General features: G+C 34.5%; 1 protein-coding gene across 3 annotated transcripts in view; it reads right to left on the bottom strand.

Moving 5' to 3' along the window:
• DIAPH2 (diaphanous related formin 2) overlaps positions 1-15,240 on the bottom strand; it is a 157,116-nt gene that overhangs the window by 92,284 nt on the left and 49,592 nt on the right. For all 3 annotated transcript variants that reach the window (XM_090150285.1, XM_090150286.1, XM_090150287.1), the window contains one exon: positions 15,126-15,240. In XM_090150285.1, the coding sequence (XP_090006411.1) occupies positions 15,126-15,240 (115 nt within the window). The remainder of the gene's footprint in view (positions 1-15,125) is intronic.

Below are 15,240 nucleotides of genomic sequence, written 5' to 3'. Positions count from 1 at the left end.
ATAAGGATTTTATAGCACTTAATGTCAGGTAGCTCAAAAAAGTAGAATTAAAATATATAGAAGATAAAACATCTGTTTTACTTCACAGAGACATTGTTTAGTTTATTTGTCATTGTGGCACTGCTTATTTGTCAGAGCCCTTCAATAAAGGCAATGACTTGAATATTCATTCAAAATCAGCTCGTTTTCAAGACAACGTCTTGTAGGCAGTACCCTATAGCTAATGACCAGGTTTCCATAGCAAATTCAGTTCACTTTATAAAGAGGGTATAGTGGAGTGGAAATGCCACAACTACTTAATAGGGCAATGCAAGAAACAGGTCAGATTACCAACATAATGCTATTCTGCCCCTATAGGGAAACATCCTTTAGAACTCAAATGGACTGTACCTGAAGCTTTGCTCCACAGGCTTTATCCTCATTTAAAATCCCTGCTGAGATTGACAGCTGCCTCTAAGTACTCTGAAAAAGTTTGTCTCTACATTTTTAAGCACACTACTTTTTGCTATTTAAATGTCAAGCTTGATCCAACAGCCTTGCAAATGCAAGGCTCACCATTTTCTTCCCAGAATACACATAACAAACTTACGTTAGTGCTTGACTGCTTTATCAGCCATGAAATGATAGCAGGTTCTTTTATGTATATTATTAACACTGTCCAGGTCCTTTACCAAGCCACTATCTCCTTCACCAGTAAAAGAGTCTAGAAGCACAAGTATTTTGGCATCACGTGACAGAGGCCTACATATAAGCACAGCAGAGTTCAGGTTCAGAAAGTTCTGTCAAGTAGTCCTTATGTCAGATCACAAACTGACAGTGCAAAGTATTTTTTTTTTTTTTAATATCCTGCTCTACATCTTTATTTCATCTTGAGTGTAATTCCTTTTCACAAATATTTACACAGGTGAACATGCAGATTTCTTTGCAATTAATACACACACAAATGGGTGCACATGCAGGTGTGGACTTCAATTTTGTCTCCAAGAAAGAAAATAGTTGCATACAAAAATCAACATTCCCTTCAGATTGGAAGAAGCAAGATTATTTTTCTTTTAAATTAACATTTACAATCAATCATAAAGGTGGCAAAATACCTATTAATGCACAGTTACTTCACACTGATTTTGGTTGGTCTTATTTTACCATCTATCTGAAGCTGAGGAGAGAGAAAGGGAAAGAGAGACAATACGATCAAGCAGAAGGAAGTCAGGTAATTTAAACATGGGCAGATGTCTACTTGAAGAAAATATAGATCTAAATTCTCATGTTATATAAACCGCACTGTTTTTTACATTCAGAATTCAGTTCTATTGTGTTATTAAAAACAAATTTGTTTATCAGCATTAGAGGGAAAAAGCTGATGCAACATGCTGAAAGGGGTTGTTTTCTGTTGCTCTTGTATTATGCAATCAATCCACGTGCACCTTAAGTGGGTGCTTTTGGTGATACCTTCAGCTGGGAACTAGTATAATCCCACAAAAAGGGCACTACTTGTCTCATTGTTGAGTTGAGGTAGTCCTTATCAGTTTCAGATGCTCATGTGGGGTCTAAACAAAAAATAAGTGACACTAAGCAATGTTATATAAATCCAAAATACTTTTACCATGACTAATGATAACCATGGCAAAGAACGTACACAAAGATGTTGAAATACTTCAGAGACTTAATTAAAAAAAATAATTTACCATCAGTACCTCTTACTTCTGTACCAAAAAAGCAAGCACACATGGCTCCAAAATCACTGTTCTACGCCTATTCATTTATCTGCTGAACATCATTACACGATGACAAATTTTTAAAAACACATAAAGTTTTACTTAATGATTCTAGAGCTGTTAAATCATTTGCTTCTACATTCAAGTTCTCAGTCTGTGTTAACCATCTACTTTTATTTATTTCTTAGCTTAACAGTAAAAATCTTTATTCATGAATATGGCTAGGATCAAAATTAAAGGAGTAAACGAAATTAGTGTTTACCCTTTTATTGTCATGCTGTATCATCTTAGTCTATATTTCTGAATTTGCATTATCAGAATAATCATTTTTAAAATAAAAAATAGTATTTAGAATAGAAAAGAAGCATATACTAAAAAAAAAAAGGGGAGAGGGAAGAACAAAGATGTAGGTGATGTAAGTGAACTTCAGTCTGTCAGAACCTGAGCCTTAATTTTCTCTATTTTCTCTTAAATCTTTCTTCACAGTGAACAAAAGCCCATTTATTGCCATGGGAAATGAAAGACTAAGTTCATCTTATTTCCATCTGGTAGATGGCTTACCAGCTGCATTTACTGCTAATAGACAGCAAAGGTAAATACACAAAAGAAATTATTTCTTACTCTTTTTACCAGAAAAAGAGATGCAAAGCTAACAGGTGCAAGAATATGGGGAAAAATTAACTGCCAGAACAGGGCGCTCTCTCTCTCTCTCTCTCTCTCTCTCTCTCTCTCTCTCTCTCTCTCTCTCTCTCTCTCTCTCTCTCTCTCTCTCTATATATATATATATATATATATATATACATACATACACACACACACACACAGAATGGCTGCCCAGAGAGGTTGTAGATGCCCCATCCCTGGAAGTGTTCAAGGCCAGATTGGATGGGGCCTTGGGCAGCCTGGTCTACTATTAAATGTGGAGGTTGGTGGCCCTGCATGTGGCAGGGGGGTTGGAGATTCATGATCCTTGAGCTCCCTTCCAACCCTGGCCATTCTGTGATTCTGTGAAAGATATACATAGATACATAAATAAAACAGAGATATATAAAATACAGGAATGTCTCAAACAACTGAAGTTATTAATTATGCTGAGATATTAGCTCTGGAAAAAATAAAAGAGATCCCATGAGACAATGTGGAAGAAAATCGTAATAAGGAGCTAAGAACACCAAGTAAACAGGTATTCAGTATTTTTTGAAAGCCACAGAAAGGTGAATTTTTAGAATTTTACTAGAACTTCATTGAACTTGCCTAAATTGATGACCCTGAAAAACTATTGACAAGTTTTTATTTTCAACAATGTTACCATAGATGTTGCAGAGGTACTCAACAACAGAAATAAACTAGCCTAAAATAGTTCATTTGGGAAGGGCTTTCAGGGCCCATCAAGTTCAAACTTGATTGATTCAGAGCTAAAAGCGAAAGAACATTATTAAGGGCATTATCCAAACACCTTTTGAACTCTAGCAGGCATGGGGCACCAAACATTTCCCTAGGAAGCCTGCTCAGGTGTCTGACCACCCTCACGGGGAAGACATTTTTCTTAAATGTTCTTTTCTGAACTCTCTCTGGCACAACCTATGCACCCCTCCACATCCTGTCATCAGTTCCCAGGAAGAAGAGATTAGTACCTTCCTGTAAACTTCAAGAAGTTGCAGGGCACCATGAAGCCTGCTCTTAACCTCTATTCCTCCAAACTACACAACCCCCATCCACAGCCCATCCTCATAGGACATGCCTTCCAACCCTTTAATTAATTTTGCTACCATCCTCTGGATCCTTTCAAGGACTTTAACATCATTTTATATTGTGAAATCCAGAACTGCACACAATATTCAGAGTGTTGTAAACGTGGTGGGATTATCTCCTCTTTTGACCAGCTGACTGTGCTGTGTTTAATGTAGTGCCCAATGCAGTTTGCCTTCCTGACTGTCAGGTCACACTGCTGGCTCTTGTTGAGCCTGCTGTCAACAAAAGTCAAAGCAGATAAAAGTCAAAGAAAGGTAGAGAGAAAGGAAAGTTGTACATAATGTTATCTCAAACTTGCACTTATTCTCTCCCCCTGCTGATACACCGACAATAAATCCCTCAATTTTCTCACCACACAATTTCTTCAAACTGAAGCGCAAGTACCTGAGGCCTGGTTAGCACAGCTGGCTCAGCCTGTGAACTTGCAACAACCACTTGTTTCAAGTTGATTAGACAAAATATGACCAAGCTTTTGTTCCAGAAAACAGAAGGAACTATGAAAAGTTTTTGTGTGCTCAAGGAAACAAAACTAGATCATAGGAGCAAACGTGTCAAGAATGAGTGAGAGCTTGGACAACAGCAACAGCAAATCAGAAAACAACAGCGCAAATTTAAGAGAGCAGTCACCAAGGAGATAATCATCTTCAATCCGGTTACTGATGGAAGAGTATTGCATGGCTCCCACATAAGAGACTCTGGGAGATGCTAGGGCCCTGCTTTTGTATAATGCTCAGCATAGCTGAAACCACGACTTTTCTCCTGCACTGCATCACCTCTCCTGCAGAATGTGCTAAATAGAACGTCACATATTTATATGCATAATTGCATTTACTGTGATTAAAGCAGTTTGGTTCCAACATGGTCATTCAGATTGAAAACATGACAAACCACAAACCACTTTCCTTTACATCCAGAGATGAATGCAGAAGCATTAACAGATGCTGGCCACACCCTCTTGTCAATCAAATCAGCAGCTGTGTGGTTTCATGTTTATTCCCAATGCCACCTGGCATTTTCCAGTTCACCTAAAATCACTCAGTTATCAATTCCTCAAGTGAAATTAATTAAGCACTCCTGCTGTCACTCTGTCCTTTCTGCAATCAGAATAATCAAATAGCTAATGCAGCATTTAAAAAGAAACAAAACAGTAAACAATTTTATTACAAATAAAGCAAGCAATTGATCTGAAAGTAGTTCTTAGTTTGAGATCATGAGATTAAAAAACAGCAGGAGAAAAAACATGGAACATCTCTTGACATCTCATATAGTTTTTGCCTAATTAATGTAATCAAGCTGGAGGAAGTGACATCAACCTAACGTATTCCGCTCCAAGGAAGAAAAAATTCCTGACTTAGTTTTATAAATAAGCTCTGTTAATAAACAGCAAGGGTACAGTATTTACTCTTCTAGAGCAAGTGACTGCTATTGTATTTCTCCATCTCTTTTAAGGAATATATTTTATATTTTTGTTCTATCGACGTTGCCCTAAAATGGTTGCAAATAGCCTAATTTTCAGCTGCCATTTGACAAACTGCATCAGTAACTCATGCAGTTAAGCTGCATAGTTAAAGCATACTTTAATAAACATTCTGTACTAGAGTTGCTTCCAGCTTTCTATCAGTACATGCCTGGAGGACTGAGCAAATAGCAACAATTAAGCAAACACAAATGGTCACAAAAATACATGCAAGTATTCATCCTGAGCATTAGAAATCAAACAGCAGGCAAACTGATTGAACTGAAAATATCCTCAGTGGGCTTACTTAACTGTGTTGTACCATGTGTTGTAGGAAGCTGAAATAAAAGCTAGCAGCCTTTTCCATTAACTCTTTTATCACATTCTCTCCATGGATATTTACATGGCACAAAGCCCCCAGAATTGTCCACTCCATTTCTCCCTTTGCCACTACCCATATTTCAACGTATACAGAACAAAAGATGGCTTTTTCTAAGAGGAGACATTTAGCCTTGGTGCATGCTGCCAGTCACAAGATCAGCCAATGCATTTTAGCAGTAACATGGCAAGTTTTTACATGAGTCAGAGAAAACATTTGTCCAAAAAACTAAAACGCTGCCTGCAATGATAGCTTTAATTTAGATAGTTGCATGTCTCAGTTTGTTTCCCCTCCTCTTAGATATCAGTTCATCATCACTACAGAACCACCAGATATGATATTAAAATCAAAGTAAAATTAAATGCTGAAGAACTGTAACATTTCATCAAGATTTTCATAAACTGAATTGCAGTTATTATTAAAAACAAAAGTATGTAAATGTAAAGTTCAGCTATTGTTCCTCTGAACTAGGTTCATAGAAGGCATATCTTTCCCAATAAAGTCATTGATTGGAATTTCACATCCCAAACGACTTTTAGAAATAATGAAGTTAAAAATCCAAAAGATCCAAAAATCGTATTAAACAACCAAGTTAGATAATGGTGTTTAATTGCACTGAGTAAAGCTTTATCATAAAGTAGGTGTTTTTTCCTCCCACTGTATTATTTGATCTATGAATTTCCTGACTATTTAAATGCTAGCAATCATATGTTTCCAAATGCATATTTCAAATATCATCTCCCTTTAAAAAAAAATACTTATCTCTCATCAAGTTTTAAAACAAATTCACATGAAAAACTGTTTCACTTGTATATATTTAAATCTCCAACACCTACATCTGTTTATCATTTTAAAGATTTTCTGTAGTCTGTAGATTAAGTATAACATGGCATGACCTGGTTACAGTCAGACCCAACTAGTGAACTACAGGGCATTACCCTTCTCTGTTGACTGAGTACTTCAGAAGTATGAGAACTTTGATTTAATGATTCCTAAGAACTTCTTCATCCTCCCACTAATTTCAAGTTGAAAAGGAAAAAAAATTACTATGCCTGAGAAAAATAGTTATCAACTGGTAATTAGGTGAAATTTATTGCTGTATTAAACTGATTAATAGAAAAACCTTAAAAGGGATACTTTCACAGCTATCAGATCCGAAGACTAAATTCATGGGGAAAAGATTATACTAGAACCCTACAATTGCTCATCAATACGAACCACAACCTAACCCATACTACCCTAACTCTAACAACCTTCCACTAAATCATGTCCGTGAGCAAGGACATTAAAAACAACAAAGGAAATATCTTCCTTAAGAACTGGAATCTTGGAAGCTGGGGAGCTCTCAGTCACCCACTAAACTCAAAATACCAGGCTTAACTGTGTATTGTGTATTGGCATACATACTCAGTCTTTTCCAGGAACTCCTTAATGTACACTAATATCCCTCTGGGCATGCACTGTTGCATCTAAGGTGGTCATACGACCTCTTCCTTTCTCCCTATTTTTCCATCATCAGCTCCGTGAGAGATTTTTTGCTGACCTCTAGTTGATTTTCCCCGATTTGGCAAACATCCACTGCTTGCTGGGCCATAATAAGCAATTTCCAAAACAATATATGTAAAATCTGAGAACACAGTCCTTGCACCTGGTGAATGCAAAGGCACAAGTAGGATACAAATAGTCTATTATGACTCCAGTGCTTTTTGTGAAGCAAAATCACTGAGAAATACAAGGCTGTTCACACACCAAGCAAAACTGAAATGAATGTCTTAGAAGTAGCACTCACTGACTCTTTTTGCTAAACTTAATATATTGGTCCTTAAACTAATACAATGATCCCCATCACTAAACCAGCCTGCATCACCAACAAAAGTAAGCCACTTATGCTGTAGCAGATTAAGATAGTCATGTCACACACGAGCACCAGTCCCTCAACCTTAACAACAGTCAGGTTTCACTATTCTCCTGAGCACATTTAAATCGTATACACAGAATCTGTGTTTTATTCTAAATATAAAAAGATGCAATTTATGCTTTGTTTACCTTCATTTTAGCAACATAAGCAAAATGATTCATTAAAAAGGCAACATTTTAGCACAAATTATGAAAGTGTCTTAAGTGCACAAGCAAAAAATGTTAGAAAGTCTCCAAACTCCTCCACAAGAACTACTGTCCAGAACATTCTAGATACTTTCACACCGATTTATAAAAATTAACCAGTTTATCATGCTTAGATTCTGCTTTTAAAAAGTTATTTTTTCATCCCACCTCTCCACACTGGGAAATATACTTTTATTAGTTCGAAAATAACTATATTCTTACTTTAAAACACTTAATTCCTTCAGATTCTGTAAGTGTTGTTTAATTTCATCTTTACATCTTTGAGGGATCATTGACAAGTAATTCATTAACTCAACAAAATTAACTTTTTATCTGCATGTGTATCTAGTATTTTAAATTTCTCAACGAATTTAGAATGTTAATAGCATGATTGTTCACTCAATGCTTTAGATAGCTTTTTTAAAAAAATGTATCTATTTCCAAAGAACCTTAATTCATTTAGATAATGGATCTATCTTAGTCTATGTATACATAGCAGACATTTTTCAAATAAAAGATACTCTACTCAAAGCACCTTTTCATAATATTAAGGCTTCAGCAGCTAACAATCAGACAAGTTGCAACCTCAAAAGTAGGTGAGAACCTTTTAAGAGCAAAAAAAACCAATCAGTTCTGCTCATAAAATTAACAGATGTAAGAATAAAGTCTGGTTCTGATTAGCTGGCCTTTCAAAATATTTAAAAGGAACTGGTCCATGAACACCTACATGGCTGAACTTCTGCTGAAGAACCAGTATTACAGCTCTCAGCTCATAGCTGGTCAAAATGCTTAGCTCATGGCAGTGACTATTTTGAAAAACAGTGTTTTGTAGCTAAGAATTCACTCTAACAAGTATTGTTATTGTGCTCTTCACAGCTGTTGCAGTTTCTGTGGTAATAAATAGGAGGCATTACTTCCAGAGCAACCTATGTACTTGCACAGGGAAAGATAAACCACACTTGAAGAAAAGTTCCATAACAGATAGTTTTTCCTTAAATGAGTTGTTCATATTATCTTAACAACAGCATGAAAGTCTAGTTAATCATGTTCTGAGTACATAGCGTCAAATTACATATTTTTTTCCTATTATCTGACTTAATTTCCTATGCAAAAAATGAAATTGAAATGAAAAAATCTTAAATAGTATCTTATTCTTTTTGCTATTTTGACATTAGAGTAGGCATTCTTTCAAGTCCTTTTTTTTTTTTTTCTTACTGATACAGAATAAATTTCATTCCAGGAATACATATAGATTTTTATTTGAAAACAAACACTTTAAAGAATCTTTTCTTCAGTTCAACTTCTGATTTTTTTTCTTTGAACTCATAGAAAAAACTCTGTAAGAGCATTATAGATGAAGACTACTTCATGAATGTATTCATATTTCATGTTAATTAGTCCTTGTACACAATCCCTTTCCCTGGTGTGCTTAGTACATGTGTCTCTGTCCTCAACTACTCATTAAATGCGCTATAGTTCATTTGAGCACTGCATCATTGAGACTGAAATAGACATTTCAGAACACATAACCTGCCTTTCTTCCTCTGCTGTACTTTATAAAACCACTACAAACAGAAGCTTTATTTCCCTCAGAAAAACAAGGCATATGGCAATATATTCCACATACATACTAGCTGAGTCACCATACAGCAGACTGGAATTCCAAATGTCTTGAATATATGTTTGTCAGTAACACACACTTATCTGCATAGTAAAACTAACTGTTCTCTAATGGGTACTTCTGAGATAATAAATGTAGGAAAAATACAAAACAAAACAAACAACATGCATTTCCATGTTTCCTCCCTTTGACATTTTCTTTTTTATAGTCAAAATTGACTCTTCTCCACCTCTCCTCAGTACTTCCACTTTTACTTCCTGAGCACCTTGGCTTTACACATTAATACATAAGTTCTGAATGTTGCCACCCAAATATTAAGACAGCACAACTAAAACAATGCTGCCACTACATTATTAAAAATGAGATTTTTTTTAGGTCTCATTTTGGCTCACTTGGCTATTTCTACACAAATATTTGTCTCCCAAATTTCAAACACCAAAAACATTGCTGCACAAATACACTATAACACCCACACCAAGCGCTTTCTGAAAAATCAGCTCTCATTTCCAAAAATCAGATTTTCGTGACAAAAATACAGAGGGGAGATCATTAGTTTGTTATACATTTACAATTACCAAGCGATTTCCAAACATTACTGGATGTGTACCAATAAATGCCTAAAATTATTCAAGCAGCATAGCTGTATTTTACACAGAAGGATTCAGATTAAAAAATTGTTATGCATCAGAAAAGAAGAAAGCAGCCCTCCATGAATTCTACTGCTGAATCTTTGAGAAAACTACTAATTTCAACTTGTAGTAACAGCTAAGCAGCAGTTTAGTTCTTCACTATTTTATTAAAACTCTTCAAAACCAGCTTTTGTTCCATAAATTCCACAACCAATGGCCTTATAGCAAGCACATGTGTACAAGACAACCTCTACAATCTGAACTCCATTTTACCTACAACATCAAATATGAAGGACTGAAGTTGGCAAACATTTCCTCCTAATTCATTTACCATGGCCGCTTCATTGTGCTCCTCTCATTTTAGTAAGAGGCATCCCTTCAACAAAAGAGGGTGCTCCTGAACAGCTACCATTTGCACAGTGACCTCCTCATTCTAAAGAATTTACATGTGCTAAAATACAAGTAATTCTTAGGAGGCCTCATATATGATTTTCCTGAACAATACCCAGCTGCAGTACAACTACATGCATCATTCTTGTGCCAATTTAAAAACCATGCTTCTCTGCTTAACTATCAAATTTCATTTATAAAATAAACACCTATTAGGCAGTAGAAATACAGTTACATTTTAGTATCTAATGCAAAACTGAACCTTCCATATATAGAACACTCAGGTTTGTTTGGTTCTAATTTGTTTTGGTTTTTTTCTTTCCTCTGCTCATCCTTTTTCCTCATAATGTTTTCAGAAAAGTAAGACTAATTATCATTATCTTGTACAAAGCACTTAATGCAGTTTAAAGGCAGAAAAACTTATTTCATTGTTATTTACAGCCAATTTTTTTTTCCTTGAGAAACATATTCTTACACAATTACTTTTAAAATCATTTAAGAATGAACACCCTCCTCACAAATACAAACCCTCTAAAATGCATTTTTATATAAATCTATATCAAATAGTAACAATTGCAGACATCAGTTTACCTAAGCAAAAGAAACTTCTTTCATTTCCTAATTTGACAATACTAATGGGATAAGACAATGAAAAGAAAAAAAACAAAGAATGGCAACCTACTATTGGTTTTTACTTTTTCATAGTAATTGAATTTATTTTCGTTGAAAAATAAATCAGATACATTCAAAGATGAAAACAGATTACTTATATATGAAGCTCAGATATTAATCTGCTGACATAATCAAACAGTCTAACTACATTAAATTCCTGTTAGACAAGAAGCACTGGGTCACCTACACCACAAAGCATTATTTTCCTTCTCTTTGAATTCAGATTTCTGAAAATGTGAGTGTAAGGAGAGGAATGAAAAAGACATGTTGAATTAACCTGTAGACCAAGGGAGCCACCTGCAGTTTGGAATTCAGAAACAAATTCACTAGGTAGGAGTTAAATTCTTTTTTCTTTTTATTTCACCAAGAGAGTGCATATAGTTGACCTAACACAACATATGCTGTTTGCTGTACTGAATTGAACTAGCACTCTCACAACTACAAACAGAGAACTGTGCTACAGGAATTTTGGACAAAACTTAACTTTTACAAGCTTTAAGTGAATTAAGTGAATTTTATCTGGGTTTCTTAACATACAGAGGTCTCTATGAAGGTAATACCTCCTATTTATCTCCATGGAAACTTCAACAGATACAAAGAGCTCAATAACAATATTTGATTGAGCAAATTCTCATCTACGAAACGCTTTTTCAACCCAGTCCCACCATGAGCTACGGATTTTCACCAGCAAAGATCAAGAGCCTGCATACTGAGTTCATACAAATCTGTACCAGCAGTGGTGATTCATTCTTGCTGTCACCACTGCTGAAGTGCACTACCCACCATATCATAGTGCTCATAGTCACTGTTTGGCCTCCATCAACTTTCAGCAAGAGTCAGTGAATGTCAATGGGTGTCATTTTTTCCACAAGAAGGAATTCAATGACACACCTTCACTTCATACTTCTATGTCAAAAGCCATTTTGTCAAGACTGCCCCTCTGCTGCTATCTGTCCCAGGAACAAAATTTAATATGATATTGGTGGGACAGTGGAACCTCTACCACCATATTATCAACATCCACCTCTGATGTCATGGGCCAATAAAACAGGAAGCGTTACTTTTAGAGCAGCACTTGTACTAATTTCACATTTATTATTTAGAATTTCTAATCCTTTTTCCTTTCATTTAAAAATAACAAATGTCAACAAATGCAAACAGTTATCCTTTAAGTTTAATGATATACAGACCTTATTCTTTAGTTTCTACTTAATTCTTTAGTAAATAATAGGTGAGAAGTGATTATTAAAAATTTTTTCCCGCACTAAGAATGTGTCATTACTCCAAGCTAAGAGAATATTGCTTTGCAATAGCTTTGTAACATTCAATCAAAAATACTTGAAGTGTGAGATCAATTGAAGAAGTGAGACCAATCTTGAAACGTTACATGACTTTGATAGAATGAAAACTTAAAATTTGCTTTTATTACATGCAATCAATGATTCCAGCACAAATGACTGGAGCTAAAACATTAATCCTGATGAAAGAATGAACACTGTCTGCTTTGGAAAACTAAGTGGTAATAGAGGGTGGAGAAATAGAATTTGTCATCCATATCTATCTACAAAAAGAGCAAAAGGTGGGGAAAAAGATGACAGTTTTGCCTACAGGCTTCCCATGAAACTAGTCTGTCTTCCTTTTTTTCCTCCCTCTCCTCACTACCTGAGTGATGTGTAAAAAGGAAAAGAAGATAAGTTACTACAGAAATAAAAAAGAACGTGCAGAACAGTTAAACAGTGAACTACTGTTTAATAATCAGCTATATAATTAGTAACAATAGTATTTTAATTAATGTTTTATAAATTTTTCCTGATCACCATTTTAAAACTGAGACTCAAAAGTTTTAGAAATTGCATTCAAATTTAGATACCAAAGGTAGGACTTCAGTTTTAGGATATCCACTTAAATTTTCATATTCCAATTGCTAAAACAATAACATATTAAAATAATCTATTTAATATATTAATACTCAATATATTTCATTAGACATAAAAATATAAACCTAAATATTTTGTTCAATAATATTTTGTGTACAGGTTGATTTTCACTTGTCCTTTCTCAATCAGATTTCCATAAAAAAACAAGTATGAACTCAGGTATTAAAACCTTACTTTAATCTTCAAAACATGCATCAAAATTATTGTTAAATTATATTTTATAAGTCTCATCATAAAGAAGCAACAGAATTCTGATCAAGAAGTTTTCCCTTGAGGTAAGTTGGATAGATAATGAATTCTGTACTGGAACAATCCCAGTAGTTACAGACTATTATGTACTAATTACTACCTTTACAGATCTACTGTACACATAATTAATTTCTTCAGAGTACCACTATCATTCCTGACTGGCAAAATACACAACCTAAATTACAAGAGCCAGAAATTAACATGATCCTTTAGGGAGAAGGCATTAACTTGCTTTGTAGCGTTTTGCAATTAGACTATCAATCAAACAACGAAAAGTGATTTTGATAGCAGCAGGCCAGATACATTGGATACTGTCACATTATAACAAAGTTATTTGTGCCATAACATTTTGATCATTCACTTCCACTTAACAGACGACACATAATTGTGTCTTCAATACCCAGAAAATTGAACACCAACAAACAGCCTTTGAGATCATATTTCACAAAACACCAGTCATCGTGCTACTGCTGATGGCATTCTTCAAGTAGGTAGCTGACTATATAGTTTGATATCAGATAAGGACATGAAAGCAAAACCTTTTTTTTTTTTTTTTTTTTTTAAATTATAAAGTTATGTTGAACAACAAAATGACTTGCTTACATGATTTGAAGATTCATTACTGGTTCTTGCCAGGAATAATACAATGATTTTGTTTATTTTTAAAAAGTAGAATCAAGTTTAACACAACAGAATATAGTAGTGCTTAACACTATTTAATCCAGCTAATAACAACAGCTCATATAATTTATGTCACATCCTCTTTAGACACATTTTTACCACTGTATGAATTTCTGGATGATACAGTTTCATAATTAACAAAGTCAAAAGGAAAAAGTAACTCATTGGAAAGCAATACTATCTGTAATCTTTTCCTTTGCATAGCCACACAAGGAAACATGTACACGACTGCCCCACTTCCTAATATTACTCGACTTTTTAAACGATAAGCATGTGATCTGAAATATCATTTGTCAAAATGGTCCATGAGACTATAATCACAATGTCCATCTCTACATCTGGAAGGGCAACTACAAGCTCAAAACATTCATGTAAGATCTTCAAAGAAAATTTGAAGCCCCGGAGTCCATTCATCATAGAAGCCCTTACTAGGTATTCAGATTCTTCATTTCTTCTGAAGAAAACAGAAGAAAATCCTTCAAGATTGTACTACAACATTAATAATTGTTAATTATTAATGTTAATTGTTAATTATTAATTGTTAACTAAGTCGATTTAGTTCAAACTCCAAGATTTCAAAAGATTTTGAGATCTTACAGAGAATACTTCTTAGCACTTTCCCTGTTTTCCTAGTTATGCTTGATAACTTACTTTACAGACTAACTACTGCAGTTTCAGTGTTAGTAGTAATTTAAACCTATCTAAAACACACTCAGTACATCTATATTAAATATCTAATGTTGCAACAGTGAATAAAGAAGCAACCCTATACTTATTCTTTAAATATAGTTAAATCAAAATTCCATTCTGAAGTAGAACTACCAGTCAAGGTATTCACACTGGCATTCTGAATTCCCATGGAATACAAGATAAACACTAAGTCAGAATAAGATTTTTTTTCTTGAACATTGTCAGTTTTCTCCCACTTACGCATGTATTCACTTATATGTTGACTCTCCTTCACCTGATAAGATCAATCAGTCCTTTAACTGCTTGTTCCCAAGTTAAAACAACACAGAATACAACAACAAAAATATATCCCTGAATATACACAAAATCTTGAAAGAGAATAATGTTTTCAACACAGTTTATTTCACAGGCACATTTTAGTTGTTATTTAAGGGCATATTTTAATTGATAAAATTTAAGTCTTGGCTTTAGTTGTACAGAATTTTGATTTACCACAACAATATAAGTAGATTTTTATTACACATTAAACCCTCCCAACATGGAAAACCAAGAAGAACCTGACAAGATTATAGGATCTGAATATAAATTTAGATTAGGATTTAATTTGAAGATTCACATCTGTCTGCAACATATAATGCAGCTTTGAGACATACTACTGCATATCACTGCTACTATCCAAGGCCACAGAGTGAGGTGCAATTCCTGTAACAGATGGCTATGCTAAAATATACATTGCATGTCACTTTCTTGCTTTAAAGTACCATGTGATTCTGTAATATTGTACAAAGAATAAAAATACCACCTTTGCACAGCTTTAAACTTAATATAAGCATGAGACAAATTAGAAGTACCTTTCATTTGTGTTCCAAAGGTGACTGCCAATCTTGCAAATAGTTCTGGGCTTTCAAATTTATTTTCTTCAGCTTTTACCCAAAAGCTGTTTTCTGCTATCTTATAAGGCTCAAT

Source organism: Phasianus colchicus, chromosome 14, assembly GCF_987193195.1.
Source record: "Phasianus colchicus chromosome 14, bPhaCol1.hap1.1, whole genome shotgun sequence".
In the NCBI taxonomy this organism is placed as follows: domain Eukaryota; kingdom Metazoa; phylum Chordata; class Aves; order Galliformes; family Phasianidae; genus Phasianus; species Phasianus colchicus.
This window is presented reverse-complemented; position numbering and strand designations above follow the sequence as displayed.